General features: G+C 40.6%; 1 protein-coding gene and 1 long non-coding RNA gene across 4 annotated transcripts; one reads left to right on the top strand and one right to left on the bottom strand.

Annotated features, from left to right (window-relative positions):
• Positions 1-5,113: 5,113 nt before the first annotated feature.
• On the bottom strand, positions 5,114-6,979 carry LOC118302836. The gene is made up of 3 exons (XR_004790641.2): positions 6,905-6,979; positions 6,303-6,491; positions 5,114-6,139 (listed from the first exon to the last, which is right to left on the bottom strand). It is a non-coding gene; the product is annotated as an uncharacterized LOC118302836 (long non-coding RNA).
• Positions 5,742-10,579, top strand: isl2b (ISL LIM homeobox 2b). 3 transcript variants are annotated; one of them, XM_035629310.2, is made up of 6 exons: positions 5,742-5,885; positions 6,326-6,515; positions 6,874-7,136; positions 8,258-8,553; positions 9,340-9,507; positions 9,755-10,579. In XM_035629310.2, the coding sequence occupies exons 1-6, from the start codon at positions 5,828-5,830 to the stop codon at positions 9,869-9,871; spliced, it is 1,092 nt and encodes a 363-aa protein (XP_035485203.1). In that variant the 5' UTR covers positions 5,742-5,827; the 3' UTR covers positions 9,872-10,579. The 3 variants fall into 3 exon arrangements, with proteins under 3 accessions (XP_035485203.1, XP_035485204.1, XP_035485202.1); XM_035629311.2 differs by having other exon boundaries at positions 8,258-8,541; XM_035629309.2 differs by lacking the exon at positions 5,742-5,885 and having other exon boundaries at positions 6,332-6,510.
• Positions 10,580-11,100: the final 521 nt, after the last annotated feature.

Below are 11,100 nucleotides of genomic sequence, written 5' to 3' on the forward strand. Positions count from 1 at the left end.
AGCTCAACAAGACTCCTGGTTATCGACCACCAACAGTCAAAATATCAATGATATCTAATTTACAGAGAATGAAGAAAAGCACCAAATCCTCACATTTCAGAAGCTGAAACAAGAGAACCTCTGGAATTTTTACCTGAAAAATGACTCAAATGATAAAACACGAATATTTGTCTTTTAAATTCCAAGTTGACTAAAGATGGTTTTAGCCCCTTTCTCGTGGGAAATAAAAACAATTAGCAGTAATTAATGCATTTAAAATCCATATGTTAAGATAAAAAGTAATGAATCCTTTCATAAGTTGGTAGATAGAACAACAGGAGGATGCTGCATCATATCCAACTGCCGCGCTCCTATCAGATTGGTTCATGTTGTAAGGCGTTCCTGTTCTCATGTTTAATTTGATCTGAGTACAGTATTATGATTTTTAATTTTTCTCTCTCCGTTTTCGTTTTCGTTTAAGCAAAAGAAATGTACAGACCAGCTGTGTGAGTGTGTGCAGAGGCGTCACACACACCCACAAACACACACACACACACACACACACACACACACACACACACACACACACACACACACACACACACACACACACACACACACACACACACACAAACACACACACACACACACACACACACACACACACACACACACACACACACACACACACACACACACACACACACACACACACACTAGTGATAGTATTGTTTTGACTGGTCCAGAGATGCTTCTTTCCTCATTTAAGTGACACAGTCTCTTGTTAAACCCACTGATCTGCAACAAGCTTGCCGCTTTGTGCTGACGAGAGCAGCTGATAATAAAATACAAAGTGTGCATTTGTAAAATAAAACAGGCGACTGACAGTTACACTAATAAGGTAATAATGGCACTGGTTCCTCAGCCCAACAATGCAGAACTGCCCTGAGGCGCCAATCAAAAATTAATACTAATTATCATGTGTATACTGCATTAACTCAGCAGAATTATGAATTATGAATCCGCAACATGGTTCCCCTCTCAGAGCGTCCTCGCTGGCATGGGGATGTGATTTTTCTTTTTTTCTTTTTTCTCGTGGAGGCCTTTTTGAGCACCTGTCACAAAATAAATAACTCTGCATGCAGACATACCATCAGTGATGTGTTATATATATAAAAAATTAGTTTTAATGCAATTTAGTCAGATCATGTAAAAGTAATACCTGAACCATTGGCCCCAAAGTCACTACCAAATGATTTGAGGAGATATCTGTTTACACACTTTTAATATCTTATAACCTGAGTGCTGATATTAATTTCACTTTTGGCTGACTCTGGACATAAGAGTGGACTCGAAGCACTTAAAGCCAAACTCTCTATTGGTTCTGGTAAATCATTTAGAGCTTTAAACCATCAACTACATATCAGGAAGTTCAAATGTTGCCGTGTCTCTGAGTGAGCAAAAACGTTCAAATGAAGTTATTTAACCATTAAGATTGAAATAAATATGTACTGGTTATAGTACATAATATCGTATAGTACAGTAAACAATGTCTTGCGTTGTGGCAGTTAGGAGAAGAAGTCCCCCCCCCGTATTTTCTATAGTAATATTATCTCAGTGAAATATTGGTATGAATGTTACTTGATTCATGTCTTATGACCAGTCTGATTCATTTGTAATAAAGTACACATTATTTATAATATGTCTATATTGTCAATAAACAGATTGGATTATTTCATTTTATGATCAAAATAAATCTCTAATCCTGAATTCAATCACAAACAAATGGCCAACAAAGGAAACAAAAAGGTTGATATTAACCTCACACACACACACACACACACACACACACTAACAAACAAAGGCACACAAACAAAGGCACTTATGCGTAAGAAGAAACAGACAGAAACTCACCGGCTCGTACAACAGCTTGAAGTCACTGCTCTTCGGGCCTTGTCCTGAATTATGGAACACAAAAACATCAGCTAAAGTAAGAGTAGGAGTTTTGATTCCATATGAGACCACGTGTACTAAAACTGTATGTACTTGTGCTGTTGCTAATTCAGGTTGAATGACAGGCCGTCAATGAAGAAATCAAACTTTTGCACTCAACACATTTCTCAGTACAATTATGCATCTGTGTTTGAAACCTCCTTACATCCAACGTCCTTATTATCATTTGTCTTTTTATTAACTCTATTGTTATAATTATTTGTTTTATTATTATTTCTCTTAATACACATATTTCTGTGGATTTCTTCCTGTTAAAAGAGAGTTTAGACCTGATCTATGAAAAAAGTGTCCTGAGATAACTTCTGTCATGATTTGATGCCATACTTAAATTTGAATCGATGTTGACTTACAGTATGGGAGTCTACAAACCGTCCTATCCTAGTAGATCCTGAATTGAGCAAGCTTGTAACTAGCAGAGCTACAAAAGAGAGATCTCACACATCATATCATCCCCTTCAATTTAATGACATCATCCAGTTCAAAAAACAGACACAACAAGTATTCACTGTGTTGACATGGGTTGGATTGTGTTTCTATGAGGGGAAAAAAATGGAATTATAATGAAGACGCTCCAACAAACATATACCAACTGGCACAACTTCAGCTGATTCCAGCCTGGGGAGTTTGAGGGGGCTGGCCATTGTAAATTACTTATGCGTCTGACAATAGAGGCAAAGTGCCACGGAACCCTAAAACATTCAGGAGAGGAACGAGTCACTGCGAAAAGTTCAGTAACGCAGCCCAGAACAAAAGCCCCCCTGAATTCCAAACAAGAACATTTGGCTCTTGCCAAAGTTTAAGTGGGCGATTTGAGTCTCACATATATATTTCATGAGGTTAATGGGCCCCATCAAATTGTGATTAGAGATTCTTCTGGGAGGCTTCCATGCTGGAGTGACAGCCGGGATGACTGGGTTGGATCCTGCAGTCATTAACGGGTCACAAACAGTGATGCCGCATGCGATATTTCATTGCACATTGAATGTACAGTATTATAAAATCACTGTATGCCTACCTTTGACCTGGAGAATTACCTAAGCACTGCACTCAGTTATAATAATTAACCTTTTATAGTAGATTTGATCTCACCACACAGGCTGCACGTTGCAGAGAAATGCTACACAGCATGCGACGATGCTCCTTCCACACATTTTCCCACTCTGTGCGTTTCTCACAGCCTCAGCAGCATCCGTGGTCCTGACGCCAAGTGTCCAGGGATTTGACCTCAGCGATGTTTGATGTGAGCCACATTCAGTTTAGTAGACACTCGGCGGAGGAGATTCTTTACAGGGAGCCACAACAGCTTTGGACTTAAGCTCTCGCAGATGTTTAGTGACAGTGACTGAGACTGTAAAGATTAAAGTAATGGCTGTAATGAGCTCTCTGAGGGCAGAGTGAAAAGGTCAGGTGGAAGCAGAACAGAGGGAAAATCTCAGTCTTTTAAGCGACCTGCATCAAATTTCTATTATATTCAGCTCATTTTTTACAATGAGAATTATGTGTGGCTTAAATATGATACTATAAAAACATCATGTCTTTTTAGCGGACTCGAACTGGAGACGTTGAGTCACCTCTTACACATTTCATTCAGAGTAAGGTCTAGCCTACGACAAAGATCAATGTGAACTCAACTAAAATATGTTCACTTTTAGTTGATGCGTCCTAATTCAATTCAAAGACCATTAGCTCTGTCGGAAGACACTTTTTACTTGGCAATCACAGATTAGAAAATGAGGAAATTTATATTCATTGAAGATTAGGAAGAAATTACATATATGCACACTTTGGAAAATTGTGGTGTTATTGTTGAACTTAAAAAAACAACAGTATACACATAATACAATATCTGATTTAGTTTCACTTTATTGTATAAATTACAGAGAATCATTTCACTGCAAGATATAATGAGTTTATCTTTGAGCAGATAGTTTAAAGTAACTGACAACTTTCACAGCTTTCTTTTGTTATATTTAGTAAGATTTTCCAGATTAAGCGCTGTATTTTTTTATATAGATAATAACAAGATAGAGTTGAACTGATTTTCTTTGTCTTTTTGTAATATTAATTGCAATATTTAGTTTTGCAGGCATGAACAGTGAGGGTGAGTTCATGACATTTACTTATATATCAATTTTTTCTTTTGAGTGAAGAATAGAACAGATCAGAAATTGTGCACAACGGAGAGGCAGAGAGATGTTCAGTCATACACTAAAGTGATACAAACAGTTTGTATGACAGGATGAAAAAAAAACCAAAACTACAACAAAAAAAAGAATAGAAGAACATAAACGATCTGGTTGAAGGCCTCCAGGTGAATCATGTGCCCCTAGATTCATCTCGAGCCCTCTGAGCTTCAGTCAAGTGATGCCGGTTCATGCATGTGAACTGGACTCATACCTTCATGTCAGCTGAGGTCTTATAGGAGCTCAATCATCACTCTGTGCCTCTCAACTCTTTCATTATTTGCTCTGTGTCTTTGCCTTTGCAATGATGGATTACACTTCACATAAAACAGTGTCCCCGACAGCCTTTTCTGATGTCACCAGAAACAATACACAATACCAGGAGCCTAAATTGTGACGGGCGGGAGACTCGGGATGTGGAGCAAGTGACTCTTTAGAATTCACCGATAAAAATGATACACAGCTGATACCAGCAACAGAAAACTTCTCCTCCCACTTTGCAGGCAGCAGTCATGTAATTCAAATTTCACTTACATAAATTACTTATGAGCAAGGCTTTATTTTTCATGTCCAATACATAAGTAGACAGTTATGTTTATAGACTGAATTAATATGCTCCTTCTCTAACAGATGCAGTTCTGGTTTCCCTCCAGTAGATGGCCTTGTTCTCGAGTAGATGGGTGGAGCAGACAGCTCATTCTCTCATCTGCTCAATTTATGTCCAAAAAAACCCAAATGACTGCAGCAATTCTTCATTTTACTAAAATAAATATCGACGCTCCAAGACAACAGTCTAATTCTGATTATTTGGTTTCCAAGAATTCAAATTTTCCCAGAACGACATGGGAAATGATTTTGATGTTTTACCAAGAGAAAGCGAAAAGCTGAGGTTTAAATATAAAGACATATATATATATATATATATATAAATGGGGAAGCAAGCAAGTCCTCCTTTATCTGTATGAATCTACACAAGACAAGATGAAAATAATAATTTGCAATATGGATCAAAATGTATTCTAATTATATATATATATCAATAATAAGTCATTGTCTCACTGAATGACTAAGAAATGAAACGTGTCGACTAGTTAAACTAAAACAAATCTCGGATGTCTTGGCTGGATAAATGTTTGTTTTTTGTTTTTTTACGCAGAAGCGTTCCCACATTTTTAAATACATTGCAACGATACTGTTCTTCATCGTCGTTATGAAAATTATGTGCATCCGCAAAACGGGATCGAAACTGTTCCAATGCACTTTTTTTTTTCTTGCTTTGAATGTTTGAAAGAAACTAAATATATAACCCCGGATCGGGCTTTTGTCATCCACACGCACACACACACACACACACACACACACACACACACACACACACACACACACACACGCACACACACACACACACACACACACACACACACGCAGATTTATTTATTTATCTATTTGCAGCCCGAGTCAGATGCAGCGGGGCGATTGGAGGGCCCGGCCCGGACGTCATGACGTCAGGGGAGCGCGGCGCGTGGGACCGTGCAGCCTCCTCGCCCCCCTCCAGTCCGGAGAGACACAAGTTGTCAGGGAGGCGAGCGAGGGGGCCGGTGAACCGCTCACATCTTTTCTGCACCTACCACGATCCCCTTCATCCTTCCTGTATGGTGGATATTATTTTCAGCTCTTCTTTCTTGGGTGATATGGGGGATCATTCCAAAAGTGAGTATAGAAGCTTACGGCCACTCGCCGGACATAAAGAGGCAGAAAGTGTTTTTCGTCGCAGTGGCTTTTTATGGACTATCAAGCAGAGGATCGATGACTAAAGTCCTTCTCTTGATAATTCAGTTTTCACTGCCGCGCAGTGGTGTTATTGTTATTGTTCAGGCTGTTCTTCTTCTTCTTCTGTTTCTTCTATTTTTTTTTACGAACATAAATAGTCGCCATCTGTTACATAACACCAAGAGTTGTCCAGTCTGCAGGAAAAAGAGGAGTTCACTGCAAAACGGAGACACGCAATCTGGACTTTGACATTTTGAAATGTAAAAAAAAGAGGAAGATATTCAAGTATTTAAAAAACATCAAATGCTGCATTTGTTTGTGATTTAATTCATTCGGCTGTGTTCAGTGCGTGCTCACGGTGCAGTGCTTTTTTTTTGCAGAGAAGCCAGGATTCGCGATGTGTGTAGGATGTGGAAGTCAGATCCATGACCAGTACATACTGAGAGTCTCTCCCGACCTGGAGTGGCACGCAGCCTGCCTGAAGTGCGCGGAGTGCAGCCAGTACCTGGATGAGACCTGCACTTGTTTCGTCCGGGACGGAAAAACCTATTGCAAAAGAGATTATGTAAGGTAGGAGTTTTTAGAAAAGAAAAAAGAAAATGATCTTATAGGCTGGATCACGTTAAATCGTTTTAAATGTAAACTTGGGCCAGACCTCATTTCAAAAGAGATTTGGACATAACAATTATTGTGCATGTAACACAAGTTAACTGCACACTTATTATACACGTTTGCAATAATAATAATAACAATAATAATAAAAACACCACAGTATTTTGTTATCAATTCAAATAAAACATTAAACACATGCTTGAGAACATTTAGATAGCCCACACCTCACGACTCCCGAGCCCAAAGTTCTTTTAGGTTTTTTATTTCCTAAATCTTCCCCCCCTCAGATTTTTTAATTCTCTCAACAATTTTCCAGGCTATTTGGAATAAAATGCGCAAAATGCAACCTGGGATTCAGCAGCAGCGATTTGGTGATGCGGGCCCGGGATAACGTGTACCACATCGAGTGTTTTCGGTGCTCGGTGTGCAGCAGGCAGCTGCTGCCGGGAGACGAGTTCTCTTTGCGGGAAGAAGAGCTGCTCTGCCGGGCGGACCACAGCCTGCTGCTGGAGAGGAGCTCCGCAGGAAGTCCCATCAGCCCCGGGCACGTCCACTCCAACAGACCACTACACCTGGCAGGTCAGATGATTATTATTATCATTATTCATAATAGTATTATTTATTATTTTATGTATTATTATTATTAGTATTATTATTGTTATTTTTATTATTATTTTATATATTATTATTATAATTATAATTATTATTGTCATCATCATTAATATTATGAATGGCAGATCCCTACTGCTAGAGGTCTAATCCTAAAGTTAAATGTAGGCTTATGATATGATTTTTTTTAATGTTGTTTCCAACAAATCAAATGCATTAAATCCAAACCTTGTCACAGAAATAAATCTGACTTTATTAATTTAGGAAAAAAATAAATGAACAATCAATATAAGAATATTCAGGAATTGTAATTCTTTTCTTTATCCTTCTTTAACGTTTTAGTGTGTTTGTATGTGTGAGTGTGTTTGAATGTGTGTGTGTGTGTGTGTGTGTGTGTGTGTGTGCTTCTTTAGACTAATTTCATAATTGATCTCATTAGCGCTAAACAGCTCTGTTGCCATTATCTGAATAATCTGGTATAGTCGTGGCAGTGTGTGTGTGTGTGTGTGTGTGTGTGTGTGTGTGTAACCATCCTCCAGTGGGCGCGTGCCAACAGGACGAGAACAAAGCCAGTGTATGAATAATATTCAACAACTTCCTGCTGAACGCCTCGTTTTAAAAACCTACTCACTTACACAGCTCGGTGCAATGACAACGGCCACTGACGCGGTGACGCCAATATGATGTTTCATACTTCAACAGGGGTTTTTTCCCCCCAAGTTTTATCGAGGTTAAAGATTTGGTAAAAAATAAATGAAAAAAGAAACAAAAAAAGAAAAAAGAGTGTCAACTAACGATAACAGCCCCCCTCCCCTCCCAAAAAACAAACAATCCAAAAAAACAAAAAGGTCCATTTTCCTGTTGTAAGATATTATTTGTTATTTGTCCTGCGATTTAAGGTATAACGTACTTTGATCTCATCAAAACCTCCCGCCAGACTTATGAATATTATTAAGACAAAAACAAGCAAAGAGGACACATTTGGCAAAAGAGCGCCGATGAAGATGAGTCGCCTGCGACATGACTCGTGTCTCCTGTGAGGGTTCCCTCTGTGACACTCTGTCCGCCCCCCGCCCCCCGTCCCCCCGCAGACCCGGTCACGGTGCGGCAGGCCCCGCATCGGAACCACGTCCACAAGCAGTCGGAGAAGACGACGCGGGTGCGCACGGTGCTCAACGAGAAGCAGCTGCACACGCTGCGGACCTGCTACAACGCCAACCCGCGGCCCGACGCGCTCATGAAGGAGCAGCTGGTGGAGATGACCGGCCTCAGCCCCCGCGTGATCCGCGTCTGGTTCCAGAACAAGCGCTGCAAAGACAAGAAGAAGTCCATCCTCATGAAGCAGCTCCAGCAGCAGCACCACAGTGATAAGACTGTAAGCATCTTCGTAAGTCGGACCACTTGATTTACTACCAACGATTTACATTCATCACTTGGTTGTTACAGCTGCTTCATTTTGAATTTTATGATTGGTCCAGTTTTGTGTCTTGGTGAAGTTACATGTCATTAATTCAAATGATCTACAGAGCTTATTGAAAACTGACCAAAAGGTGCAAATCACACTAACACAACCTGCAGCTTTAACATGTTTTTATTGAAAATGTGTTGACATGGCTGGTAAACTGCCCTGCGATTGTCACTAGTTGCAGATTATAGTCTGTCTCTCTTTCGTGCAAACCACTGGCAGTGTGTAATCCAGTGATTTCCCCCCCTCTTTTTACACAATTATTACCACTGTACTTGCGTGCAACCATGCAACCTTTTCCAGTTGGCTGCCGTGCTATTCTGTATTCAAACTTTAAGTCAATGAATAATGAATCAACTGCTTTGGCTTCAGTTGCTTGACCTGCACGAGAGGTAAAAACATCCTCTGCGAACACATGCTCGATGTGCCTCAGTGAAACATCCATTGTGACAACAGACACGGCCGCATGTCAATCTTTGCTCCGGCACAAAAAGGGAAACTTGTTTAATTAAAAAACGCCTCTGTCTGAATGATTCCAAATGTGCTATTCATCACAAATGGAATATGAAAATGAAAACGGCGTGGGTGTTGTAAGGGCCTGGTTCTTTCATCAGTGAGGCATTGGTGAGAGATGCTTTCTTGCAAGATACAGACGATAATGTTCATACTGTTTTAAAAAAATATATATATATATTTGTATTTCATCAGAACCTGCAGGGCCTCACGGGGACGCCTCTTGTGGCCGGGAGTCCTATCCGACATGAGAGCACCGTGCAGGGGAACCCAGTGGAGGTTCAGACCTACCAGCCTCCGTGGAAGGCCCTGAGCGAGTTCGCCCTGCAGAGCGACCTGGACCAGCCGGCCTTCCAACAACTGGTGTGTGCTCAGGACAGACTGAGTTTAATATGTGCACTCACTATCTGTCTATCTTTCTGTCCGTCCATCCATCTGTAGATCACCTACTGATGATCTGCACACACACAAACACATACTCACACACACATTGTGTCAGTCTCGGCATGGAAAGACCTGAGCTATGATGCATTACACAAATCCTTTCAAAATAAAAGTCCAAGATGTGCTGCATATTCCGACACTGTCCCCCTCCTCTCCCCCTCCTCAGGTGTCCTTCTCTGAATCGGGCTCTCTCGGGAACTCCTCGGGCAGCGACGTGACTTCATTGTCCTCTCAGTTACCGGACACCCCCAACAGTATGGTACCCAGTCCGGTGGAGACGTGAGACGGGGCCCATCAGACCTGTCGGTGCCCCTGCAAGGTCAATTGCAGCATGACCCCTGGCCCCCCCCCCCCCACCCCTGCATGTGACCAGCTCATCACATCGCCCAGACTTCAGAGAGGAGAGAGGTTTTTTTTTTGGATTTTTAAAAATTACTTGACATGGAAGAGGAGGAACAACGAAAGCACCGATTGACTCCGAGGTTGTTGTTGTTTTTTTCTCCCTTTCCGTTTTGGAGACTTCATTGACAAAAACTAAGCAGAACAAATTGTTGCATGACTTGTTACGGAGACGATGTACAGACTGAAGACCTCCCGATGGATATACTACAACAAACAAAACGCTCCAACCAGAAACAGACATGCGGGAACATTTCCACTCGGGATCATGAACTTTCTCCACAATTTCATTGTGATCATATAGTGGCTCGTTTCTTCAACCTGAGCAAAACCTTTTCTTTTTTTTCTTTTTTTTGATACGTTCATTGCGTTGTCGAGTCCAGTTGACTCATTGTCTTAAGGTCGGAGCATGATAATCTGCAAACTATTCGTGTTGTAAAAAAAAATACTTTTATGTTAAGGGCAGGAGACCGGCTGTTTGAGCTTCTCGAACAAAAAAAAGTAAATTATTGTTATATTATTTATTGGTAGGACAGCGATTCGTAAAGGGATTATTAACTGATTTAAAAAAACAATAAAAAAGATGAATACATGAAGTGTCTTCGTTACCAGATATTTGTATACAGGCCCCATTCATTTATTTTTTAAGTCCATCAATCTGTCACATCTGCTTTTTGCAAACCAATTCCATGATGTTGAATTAATAAAAAAAATCAAATAAAAAAAATCAGCTCTGAATTAGAACAAACGTCTGATTGCAGAGATTAAATTAACCTCTTCACGATGACAAATTCAAACTCTCTGTCTTAAATCACGGAGCTCATGTGCGATTTGAAGAATAAATCCACAGCTTTAATAAGTTAAATAAATATCCAGTTGTTGTTTTTCCGATCAGCCCAAGTTGCCCTGACTGAATAGAAGCCTATAAAGGCCCCGTTGTCTTATCTCTCCCCTCCATCTTGTTGCACTCTTTCCCCCCTTCGGCCATGCAGCAGGGATCGACCGGTGGTCAGTTACTATCTCGGGGGCAAAAATCTGCTGTAAATTGTGCCCAGTCCTGAGTCTCTGGTTGAGTCCCAACGAGCTGGTCTAGACAGCGCGCAGGGATCGGCG

Source organism: Scophthalmus maximus, chromosome 4, assembly GCF_022379125.1.
Source record: "Scophthalmus maximus strain ysfricsl-2021 chromosome 4, ASM2237912v1, whole genome shotgun sequence".
Lineage (NCBI taxonomy): Eukaryota > Metazoa > Chordata > Actinopteri > Pleuronectiformes > Scophthalmidae > Scophthalmus > Scophthalmus maximus.

Excerpts from the sequence above, each read along its gene's own strand:
- isl2b (XM_035629310.2), top strand. The coding sequence starts at position 5,828 with ATGGTGGATATTATTTTCAGCTCTTCTTTCTTGGGTGATATGGGGGAT. Across the intron at positions 7,137-8,257 it reads CAGACCACTACACCTGGCAG|ACCCGGTCACGGTGCGGCAG; the intron begins GTCAGATGATTA and ends GTCCCCCCGCAG. Across the intron at positions 8,554-9,339 it reads ATAAGACTGTAAGCATCTTC|AACCTGCAGGGCCTCACGGG; the intron begins GTAAGTCGGACC and ends GTATTTCATCAG.